The 11,827-nt window shown below is 33.6% G+C and overlaps 1 protein-coding gene across 1 annotated transcript; it reads right to left on the reverse strand.

Annotated features, from left to right (window-relative positions):
- Nucleotides 1-2,700: 2,700 nt before the first annotated feature.
- On the reverse strand, nucleotides 2,701-6,771 carry LOC114715390 (uncharacterized). Its single transcript, XM_028900228.1, has 5 exons — nucleotides 6,767-6,771; nucleotides 5,960-6,195; nucleotides 5,179-5,308; nucleotides 4,512-4,625; nucleotides 2,701-3,436 (listed from the first exon to the last, which is right to left on the reverse strand). Exons 1-5 carry the CDS (start codon nucleotides 6,769-6,771, stop codon nucleotides 2,701-2,703), a joined length of 1,221 nt encoding a protein of 406 aa, XP_028756061.1.
- Between the last annotated feature and the right edge of the window lie 5,056 nt (nucleotides 6,772-11,827).

Consider the following 11,827-nt stretch of genomic DNA (forward strand, 5'->3'; position numbering starts at 1 on the left):
AAAAGAAGCTCCTGCCGACCACCAGTCGTCAACAAGGGGTTGAATCTTTTTTTTTAAAATTAAAAAAGGGGACTTTTTTTGTTATTTTCATTGACTTTCAAAATTCTAATTTGAGTTTACTTCTCTTTCTGTCATTTCCAACTGTTAGCTTCCTAAATTAGGAAATCACAATTTGAGCCTTCTTTTTTTTTGTCATTTTCTCAAAGAAGAATTTATACAATATTAGAAAAAATTTGTAAATACTAAAAACAAGGAAAAATTCTAGAAAAAAAAAATTGAAATTATGATATTCCAATTCAGGCACCTAACACTTCAAAATGACAAAAAAAGAAATAATGTCAAATTGAAATTTTAAAATTCAAAAAAAATTACAAAAATTCCCCTTTGATTTTTTTTTACCAAAAAAGTTTGTAGCCCCTCATCAGTGGCTGACCAATGGCGAGGTGGCTACCAGTGGTTTTTTTTTTTCAAGAGGAATGTTTTTAAAAGAGGGAGGAAAGTGAGGTCGGGGTATCACCTTGCTGGTTCCTGAAATTAAGGGCGAGCATTGAGCCAACAAGTTTTATTAATTAACATTATACTGCAAAATAAAACATAAATTAATTCCTTTGCTTTGGCTCTAACTGGTGACAAAAATTTATTTGAGAATAACAAGTTCGACTTGTGAAATGACAAGTCTGGATTTAGTATTAAAAAGATGTTTTCTTCCTAATACATAAAATGTGAAATTTAAACATCCTTACTTTTACCTCTCAAAGTATGCGTTTGAAAGCGAAATGGAACACTCAAATAATAACTTGAACACAAAAATTAAAAATTTCCTTCAAGTCCTCAGGTTACTGTTCACTGTGCAATTGTCAGATTATAGGTCAGTTTTGAAAAATTATAACTAATTCTACAAAAATCATATGGAGGTGCTCCAAATTTCTACTCGAAGCTCTTTCAATGCTCTTTAAGGAAAAAATATCAAACTGGATTTATCTCTTACCAATTTATACAGTTTATTCATTAAACTTTACTATTTTTTGGTAAGTTATGAAACTTCCAAATTTCTTGCCTCAAGTTTGGAAATTCGTATCTCCTTGTGTACACATCCAATTGAGGTGATCTACCTCTTGATTTAAATCTTGGGATATATGCTATAAACCTCCAAATTTTATGGCTTAATTCATTCATTTGATAGGTCAAATTGGAGTTGGAAGCTGACTGCTCCAGCACCTACGTTTTTCTCTTTACCTTTACTTGCTTTAACTCTTTTTATTGCTCTGACATGCATAACTTGAGCTTACTTTTTCCCATACATTTTCATACATTTCCATTCATACTATAGACATTCTAATCAATTACATTGCATCATTGGCATCCATAAACATATTTTATATAATAGGAGAATTATACCTTAATCCTTAATCTCATTCATTAACATCAATAATTCTCTACTTTCAATTGTCGGTGATGGATTTTGATGATGATGGAAGAAATGGTGATGGTGGTGGATTCGAATATTTAGATTCATGGGAGATGATGGAATTGGCCTAGAGTGAGGAGTATGGAGAATAAAGAACGATTAAAGGCTCCTGTCACACACTTTGGACCTCTCGCTGTCGACTCCTTTGGTCCTCACTCTCCCTCTCGTGTCCGCCTCCACTCCAAATGAAGATGATGATGAATCTCCATTTAGGGCAGTTAGTAAAACACACAGTTTTACTACTTGTGATCCCTTTTTTTTTTTTTTAATTTTTTAAATATTTCTTTCTTTTTTTTCTTTTCTTTTTTTTAATTTTTCCAAAAACTTACAATTAAAAATTGCAAATAAGGTAGCATCAATTTTCTTTAAAGATCAATTAATCACAATTATGACAATTTTGCCCCTATTGTGCACTGATTGATATGCGGGGGGTACGGACCGGCTAGAATCAAGTAACAAACAGACGGTTGATCTAGATAAGACCTTAAGAGAACCTGTCTCTTACAACCCTAGCCATGAAGACACCACAAGGTTGATCAATTCCTTGATATTGTTGAGTATTCTCATGAGAATACAAGGATGCAAGCAAAGCTTACATAAAGAGAAATAAACTCAATTTTCATACATCTAAATCTGAATTCAATTACAAAAAACATAGCCTATATATAGGCAACAATAGAACACTCTAGAATTAGCATCCTAAGACATAAATGCTAGGGATGATGCCTCATTAATGATTATTTGACTATGGGAGGTACTATTTATTACATAGAAATAAAAGGAAATAACTTAAACCTCAATAACAAATTTGCTATTTAAAAATAGGAAAGTAGATCAAAACATGATCTTCTAGAACACTCATTGACCAAAAAAAAATTTAAATTAGAATCAATTCATAATAGTGCCTTCTTGAAGATTCTTGGACGCCACTTATGATCCTTGTCTAAGGCACATGCTTGTCACATGATATTTTAAGTGAATTCTTCAATCTAAACCCCATATAGGCCTTGTACATAATCTTATTGGGCTTCTAGCAATATGATCACTATTTTTGGACTTATTTTAGGCTCATTAAAATGTGCTTCTTCCAAATAAATGGGCTCTAACTCTTTTAGCTCTCTTATTAGACAATTTAGGGCCTCCTTCATAGCTTTGGTCCTTGCTCTTGTCATTGGGCCTCTGATGTCTTGTAATAGATATTTCGGAATGTTGGACTTCTTTGTTTGGGCTCCTTACCCGTGCCCTTGATCGCTCCATGCTCCTCCATCATTCCCTCCGTGCTCGAAAGGATTCGTCCTCAAATCTGCAATATCAAAGAGAGATGAATTAGCAACATTAAAAGTAGCACTAACATTACCATAGGAACTAGGAAAATCTATTTTATAAGCGTTGTCATTGATCCGCTCTAAGACTTGGAAAGGGCCATCTCCTCTTAGATGTAACTTAGATTTGCATTGTTCAGGAAATTTCTCCTTTTGAAGGTGTACCCAAACCCAATCTCCAGGCTCAAAGACAATCCTTCGATGACCTTTGTTAGCTTGCCTAGCATATTGCTCATTCTTTCTCTCTACGTTGGCTCTCACCTTAGCATGTAATCCCTGTACAAACTCAGCCTTTTTCTTGCCGTCAAGATTTGCTTGCTCATTAGAAGGCAATGGCAATATATCTAAAGGAGGCAAAGGATTAAAGCCATAAACAACCTCAAATGGAGAGAAGGAAGTAGAAGAATGAATAGCTCTGTTATATGCAAACTCAATATGAGGCAGACAATTGACCCAATTCTTCAAGTTCTTTTGGATTATCGCACACAACAAGGTAGTAAGTGTTTTGTTGACTACGTCAGTTTGGGGATGTGCCACAGTAGAAAACAACAACTTAGTTCCTAGCTTACTCCATAAAGTCCTCCAAAAATGGCTAAGGAACTTCACATCCCTGTCACTCACAATGGTTTTGGGCAATCCATGCAACCTAACAATTTCCTTGAAAAACAAGTCAGCAATATGGACTACATCATTTGTTTTAGAACATGCAATAAAATGAGCCATTTTACTAAATCTATCAACCATAACAAAGATGCTATCCTTTCCAGACGTAGACCTAGGCAAAGCTAACACAAAATCCATAGAAATATCTACTTAGGGTTGGAAAGGCACAGGTAAAGGGAATACAAGCCATAAAGTTGAACCTTAGACTTTGCATGCTTACATGTGACACATTTGGTACAAATAGGAATGACATCTTTCCTCATATGAGGCCAATAAAAGTGTTCATGCAAAAGAGCTAAAGTTTTATCAACACCAAAGTGACCCATCTAACCACCACTATGAGTTTCTTTTACAAGCAGAGCACACATAGAGCAATTAGGAATGCACAATTTATTTTTCTTAAAAAGAAGCCCATCAGATCTATAAAAGTCATTCACCCCATGCTTTTCACAAGAAAGCCAAATTTTGAAAAAATCACAAACAGAGTCATATAGCCTTTTTAATAATTCAAATCCAAGTAATCTAGCATGAAAAGAAGTGATAAGAGAATACCTCTGAGCAAGAGCATCAGCAACAATATTCTCTTTACCTTGCTTATGCTTGATCACATATGGAAACGTCTCTATAAACTCCAACCAGCAAGCATGCCTCTTGTTAAGCTTACCTTGAGACTTTAGAAACTTCAAACTTTCATGATCAGAGTGAATAATGAACTCCTTAGGCCATAAATAATGCTGCCATGTTTCTAAAGTTTGTTTTAAAGCATAGAGTTCCTTATCATAAGTAGAGTAATTCAAAGAAGCTCCACTTAATTTCTCACTGAAGTAAGCAATAGGCCTAAACTTTTGCATTAGAACAGCACCAATACCAATTCCAGAAGCATCACATTCAACTTCAACAACTTTATTAAAATCAGGTAAACACAAAAGTGGTGCATTGATTAATTTCTCTTTCAAGGTATTAAAAGCTATTTTTGTGTTTCATCCCATTTAAATGTCACATGCTTCTTAACAAGCTCATTTAGAGGCACAACAATAGTTGAAAAATCTTTGACAAACCTCCTATAGAAACTTGCTAATCCATGGAAGCTCTTGACTTCATTGCCATTCTTTGGGGTTGGCCAATCTCTTATAGCTTTCGCCTTTTCCTCATCCACACAGATCCCTTGAGCACTTACAACAAAACCAAGAAACACAACAGAATCCATGCAAAAGGAGCATTTTTGAAAATTAACATATAAGTTATTCTCCCTAAGAGTTTGAAACACCTCATGCAAGTGAATAACATGGTCATCTATTGTTCTACTATAGACAAGAATATCATCAAAGTAGACAGCCATAAACTTCCCAATAAATGAATGAAAAACATAATTCATCAAGCTCATGAAAGTACTAGGTGTATTAATTAACCCAAAAGGCATAACTAACCATTCATAAAATCCAAATTTAGTTTTAAATGATGTTTTCCATTCATCTCCCTCTTTCATGCGAATTTGATGATAACCACTCCTAAGATCAATTTTAGAGAATAAAGTAGCACCATGCAACTCATCCACCATGTCATCTAATCTAGGAAGGGGTAGCGATACTTAACTATTATTTTGTTTATGGCTCTACAATCAACGAACATTCGCCACAAACCATCTTTCTTAGGTACTAAGAGTACTGGACCAGCACATGGGCTCAAGCTTTCTCTCACAAAGCTTTTCCTCATAAGCTCATCTACTTGGCGTTGAATTTCTTTAGTTTCCTCAGGATTGGCTCTATAAGTAGGTCTATTAGGAAGAGAAGCTCCAGAATAAAATCACTCCTATGCTCAATTCTTCTTAAGGGAGGAAGCCCATCAGGTATCTCATCTGGGAATAAATCACCAAATTCTTACAAGAAAGACACAACACTGGAAGGCAAAGAGGGGTTAGGATTGTTAGTGGAAAAATAAGCATCCTTACATATAATCACCAAGACTTGCTCACTCAACAATGCTTTATTAACCTCACTTTTTCTAGAAATTAAACTCTATCTTTTTTTCACTTTTCTGTTCTTTCTTTTTCTTTCTTTTCCACTCTCTCCTTTTCCTTCAACTCATTCATTCTTTTGCAATCCTGCTTAATCCTCACTTGGTCCTCATAAGCTTCTTTTGGCCTAAGAGGCTTCAATACAATAATTTTTCCATTGAATGGTATAGCATAACAAAATCATGGTGAGCTTTGCTATCAAATTGCCATAGCCTTCCGAGTAAGAGATGTTCAACAAGCATTGGAACCACATCACATAGAACTTCAGTATGATAGTTTCCATAGAAAAAGAAACCAAAACCTGCTTAGTGACTTTAGCCTCAGCACTATCATTCAACTATTGCAATTTATAAGGTTTAGAATGCTTCTTAGTAGGCAAGTCCAGCTTTTCAACAAGCAAGGTACTAGCAACATTGGTAACACTACCACTATCAATAACCATGCTGCATACCTTATTCTTTATGAAACACCTAGTATGGAAGATAAGCTCACGCTGCTCTTTCTCATCATCTTCCTTTACATGAATATTTAGGCCTCTTCTAGCCGCTAATGCTTCTCCAGTAACATGTTCCGCTTCATCAATCTCAAATTCAGAGTCAGTCACCAAAGAGGGCATGTCATCATCACTTTTATCGCTAGAATGTTCATTGTCATACTCACCATTGTCTTTGATAATGATGGCTCTCTTATTGGGACATTTAGAAGCAATATGCCCCTTTCCATAACATCTAAAACATTGAAGAGAAGAGGTTTTATCATTAGAAGAAGTTTTAGAGTCAAGTTTCTTACTACCATCTGTCACACCTTACTATTATATTAACTTAGGTTCCTTTCAAAATCATTTTAGACCACATTGGATGGTCTTGGACTCACTTTTTACTATAAAAACGCTAAATTCGGATTTTTACTGTTCATCAGGTAAAAATCCAGTTTTTCTGGCCCAACTTCAAAAATTCATAACTTATTCTACAAAAATCTAATTGGGGTGGTTCAAAATTATACTTAAAGATCTTTAAGTCCTCTTTCAAGGAAAAATAATCTCATTGTCCAATTCCTTATGAGAAAGAGTCAGGTTTTTGAGAAATGCAACACTGTTCATTTGCCAAAAACCCAGATTCCCAGATTCTGACCATTAACTTTGAAAAATCATTATAAATCGTATACTGGGCCATTTTTAACATATTAGCTATCAAATTGAAGCTCAGGACGTTATCTTTCATCATGACAAATTTCATGATTAAACACATTCAGGAGAATAATCAAAAAGTTGCATGAACCAGTCAGGGTCAGTGTGCTTACAGCATTGTTAGTTTAATATGTACATAACCAAAATGAGTTCACGAAATTTTGTGGCTAAACCCCATAAATTAGCCTTCAATCTACAGCTTTCCCTTGGAGGATTCAGGCCCTAAAATGTTAGATTGCATTTATGGAATGAGATTTCATTGAAATCCCAATAGCAAATTAACCAACTATATCACCAAGCAAGCATCATTATTATGCATGATCACATTAGCTACTATTGGTGAACTAACATGCTTATCAATTGGCAAACTCAATCATGCAAAGGCCAAAGCAAGATACTATAAAGAGCAGCCACATAACAATCAAGAGAGCTCAACCACAATAATAGCAATTAACCATACAATAATCAACAATGCTAGTTAGTGGTAGTAGCTAGGTTTAACTTGCTACCTTGCTCCAAAAGCTTTAGCTTTTCTTCTTTCTCCTCTTTTCCTTTACAAATATCAAACCCTAACAATGCAATCCATCAAAAAGGGCAGCAAGAATCATTATTCAACCATGAAAAAGCAAGAACATAAATCAAAATGATTCTTGAACTATAAAGCTTCCTCCTTTGTTCACTATTTTTAAACTTGGTTCTCTTTAACCCTAAAAATCACTTCTTGACTTGTTCCTACATGGATTTTCATGTAGATTCCAAAAATGGACTTAGATTTATGAAAATAAAATTACTTCTTCCAGCCACAACCTGACCGAACCACTAGAGGTTTTAAACCAAAAATCACAACTTTGCTTTTAAGCTTCCAACACTTGTTCCTTTTAGTTTACCCTACACCATTCCTCATTTTAAGCATCATGGAAGCCTTAAAACATTGAAAAACTCCTCCTAGGGTTCAGTTCTTCACTTGGCCGAAAAGATCGCTCAAGAAAACAACCATGAAAAATGCTTTAAAACAACCTATAGTCACTTGCAAACACTAGGATCTAGCTTGTGTTGTATGTCTTAATAAGTGTAATGAGCAAAACTCCTTTCCCCTTTTTATTAATCAGTTCAGCCAGCCACAAAAAGAGGGAGGGGACAGATTTTTCAACCATAAAAAGGGAAGAAAAGAAAGCAAGACATATCTAGAATCATGAACTCACCTTAGATCCTTGCTTGTATGACCAAAGGTGCTTGCTTCTTCTTGTTTTTCTCTCAAGCTCTCTCTTTTTCTCTTATTTTCTCCCTTGGCCGAACTCCCATCTGAAAATAGGGGAGAGAAGAGCTTGATTAATGGTCCCAAAATATCTCAACCACCTTCTTTAATGATAGTCCAAGTGTCATTACCCTACTAAATCTTGATCCTTCTTTCATAATTAACAAAATTCCAAATGAAATTAATTACTAAAGTCAAGATCCTCTCCATTTGAGGAATGACACTTGGCAAATTCAAATCTTCTCCTTCAAGAGCTTGACACATGGCTCAATATGATCCCTTTGATTTGCAAGACACCAATCTTGCTTTATCAGTATACCTTAGGCTCTGAGTTTAACTTCTTTTCCATAATTACAGTAACCTAGCTTCTGCAATTATTTTTTGTCAGATCCTTAATTTAATCTCCTCATTTTTATCTTCCCTAATTGCCCTCTTTGCCTCAAAATCAATTTCCTAATAATTAATTAAAAAGGAAAATTAATTTCCTTCTTTTAGGGATTTTTCCACTTTTCATCATTATTTGGAAAAATCTTGGATACTTGAAGGTCTTCATTTAATTTTATAATTCCTTATAATTTCTTGGGATCTCATAGAAATTTTCTCAGAATTTTATTCCCCTTAAAAATATTTATTTGGAATTTTCCAAATAAAATCCCTTAATTAGCCTAAATCACCCTTAAATTCTCTTATAATTTCTCTAAGGGTAATTTGGTCATAAAACTAACTTTATAATTTTATATAACTCTCAAAGGATATTATCCTCAATTTTCCTTAATTTTTCAAGGCTTGGAAATATTTTTCATTATTTAAATTTTGACCAATTTTCCTTAATTAGTCAAATTTCTATGATGGGCTTGGAAAACTACTGTAATTATTTTCCACCAAAATTCTCCCTATTAATTTTTAATCCTCAACAATTTGAGAACATTTTTTGTTTCTAATTATCATAATGCTGGATGTGACACCATCACCCTTGGGCTTTGATTCCTTCTTGGCTTTAACGGTGAATCTTGCTACATCTTTAGCCTTGGAATCCTTCCACTTGGGGGTTGATTTAGAGTCCCTCCAGCCATAGGATGAGGATTTGGAGTGTTTCTCTTTAAACTGTTTCTCAGCTTTGATGGCTTTGTGCACCAACTCCTCCTTATCAACAAAAGTGTACATCTCAACTTTGTCTCTAATTTCGGGTCTCAGACCGTCAATAATTCTGCTCATACTTGATTCTTCATCTTCTTGTACTCCAACATGTATCTTAAGAAGGTCAAGCTCATGTACATACTCCTCTACTGTCATAGAGTCTTGGCTAAACAATCACAACTTTCTATTAAGCTCTCGATAGTAGAAACTAGGAACATACTTCTTACGCATGAGTTTTATTAGCTTCTCCCATGTACGAGGAGGACCTTTGCCCTTAAGGAGCCTCTTAAGCTATAAATCTTCCCACCAAATAGTAGCATAGCCAGAAAACTGAAATAAAGCTAATTTTACCTTCTTTTCTTTAGGCCAAATATTCAATTTGAAAATCTGCTCAAACTTCATCTCCCAATCAAGATATTTATTTGAATTGGTATTACCCTTGAAAGTAGGATACTTGATCTTTGGATCAGTTATGACCACATCATTTTTGGAATGTTTGCTCCTACTCTTTGAAGATGACGAACTAGATCTAATCACTTCCTTATCACTACTACCTACTTTGGATATCTTTAACTCTTCTATTTCCATCTTGAGTTTGAGAAACTCATCTCTCATGGGCCTCATGAATACTTTGATATCTGTGTTGAATTCTTCATTGTTGGATTCTTTCCCACTCATCTTTAACCTAAGATGTTAGTGGAAGCAAGAGGAAAAGAAATAGAAATAAAGGACCTCACCACTCTGCTTGCGTGTTTCACTCAATCAATTTGGTGCCACTCGTGTTTCTCTCAACTTTGCCTTTTATATTGAAGTAAAACACTCTTGCCTTTTACCACTCAAGCTTGCCTCCTATAGTATTCTTGATTGAAACTCAATAAAAACCAAGAGACAATATTAGAAAGTAGTAACCTTCACAACCAGAAATTGTAAGAGACAGCAACTAGGAAAAGTGAGGATGGAACGAAAGGAGGTAAAAAAAAAAAGTGAGGAGAGAAGAAGTTTATGATGGAAAAAATGGATTTAAAAAAAAAGGTGGAAAAGGAGGCAGGAAGTACAAAATGAAAATAAGATTGTGAAAGTAAAGAAAAATAGGAAACAAAGTAATTAGAAAAGATACTACCTTGAGAGAACTTTAGGAAAGTGAGTACCTTGTAAGAAAAGAATTGAAATTAGGCAAGTAGCATGAAAAGGAAGGAAAAGGAATATGAAACAAAAGAAAGAAGAAAACTTGAAGAAAGGAAATAGGAAAGTAGCATGAAAAGGAAAGGAATTCAAAATAGGAAACTAGATAAAACAAAAGAAAGTAGAAATAGGAAAGTAGGAGTCTTACCACCCAAGCATAAAGATTTAGGAAATTAATTGTGACTTGCAATAGAAGCTCTTTCAAATTAGAAAACTTGCCTCTTATACTGCAATCTCCAAAATCTGAAACTCTTTCTCTTTTTTTTTTTGAATTTATTTTTTCCAGCAATTCTGCAGCCTTTTTTTTTCTTCTTTTTTTTGGTTGTTTCAACACAACATCACTCTTTTTTTTTTCCTTTTTTTTTGAATTTTTTTGTTTTTTTTTCTATGTTACTCAAAAGAACAAAGCAAGTAAATGAACAAAAAAAAGGGTGGGAAGGAGATGAAAAGGAAGAAAAAAACAAAAAAAAAAGGATGGAAATAATGAAGAAAGGAGGAAGACAAAATGAGAAGAATGGAAACGAAAGGAAAATGGAAGCAATAGAGAAAGAAAAAAATTAAAACACCAAAAAGATAGAACTTGAAATCTAGCAAACCTTAGCTCTGATGCCACTCAAGGTAAAAGCACTCTAATATGAATTATACTCAAATAATACAATTAAAGACCAATAATAATGACAAAAGCCCACCAAAAAGATATGAAAATGCATGTAAAACATAGGTTTGTCAGGATAAAGTTATTGACAAGTGAAGGTCAAACCATAGTTTGAGATATAAAATCATGGTTGGGGAATCCTACCATCCAAACGTATGATTTTTTTTTGGCAGAATCACTTTTTAATTCAAAATCATGGTTTTTGGATAGAAAATCATGGTTTTTCAAAAGTGAATTGTGCGCGTTTTTGGGATGGAAACTCATGACTTTCATTTAGACGGAATTATTATTTTCCTAAAAATATATTTAATTTTACATTTTATAAATATGGATACACATATCAATTATATTTTGGTCCACCCAACACCTTGATGTATTCTGTTCATGTACTTCTAGCATCTTAAATTATTTCTTTGATACATTTAACACCTAAATTGCTTAAAATTGCATTAAAAAGCACCTTAAGGTACTGGATTTACATTAAAAATTATTTCAGAATGTTAGATATACCACAAATTACTTAAGAATACTGAATCATAGCAAAAAAAAAAAAAATGCTACCTCCACCCTATTAATTATTAACTAATTATATTTTTATGCTTTATTTATTATGGTGGCAAAAAATATATTATTTATTAATTTATTACTTTAAACAAAAATATAAATATAAATTTCTCCTTTATGTAATTCTTACATTAATTTACACATAAAAAAATTATTCTAATAACAACTATCCAAACATTCTCATTTTATCCAGATTATTTTTCAAAAAATCTATTATTTTTAAAATTTATTCTCAAAATAACTTTTTTTATTACTTTCTTTAGAAGCTATTCTTTAAAACCCAATCCAAACTCCCCTTCTGTCAAGATGTGAGGAGGAAGGACAAAAACGTAGAAGGACAAACAAAATTAGGTTGGAGATGAAGCACTATGTTATTAATAA

Source organism: Neltuma alba, unplaced genomic scaffold, assembly GCF_004799145.2.
Source record: "Neltuma alba isolate B1F8T4 unplaced genomic scaffold, ASM479914v2 tig00011588_pilon, whole genome shotgun sequence".
NCBI classification, from domain to species: Eukaryota; Viridiplantae; Streptophyta; class Magnoliopsida; order Fabales; family Fabaceae; genus Neltuma; species Neltuma alba.

Excerpts from the sequence above, each read along its gene's own strand:
- LOC114715390 (XM_028900228.1), bottom strand. Across the intron at positions 5,309-5,959 it reads AGATGATGAGAAAGAGCAGC|ATGAGATACCTGATGGGCTT; the intron begins GTGAGCTTATCT and ends ATTTATTCCCAG. Across the intron at positions 4,626-5,178 it reads CTAAAGAAATTCAACGCCAA|TGCTCAAGGGATCTGTGTGG; the intron begins GTAGATGAGCTT and ends TTTTGTTGTAAG.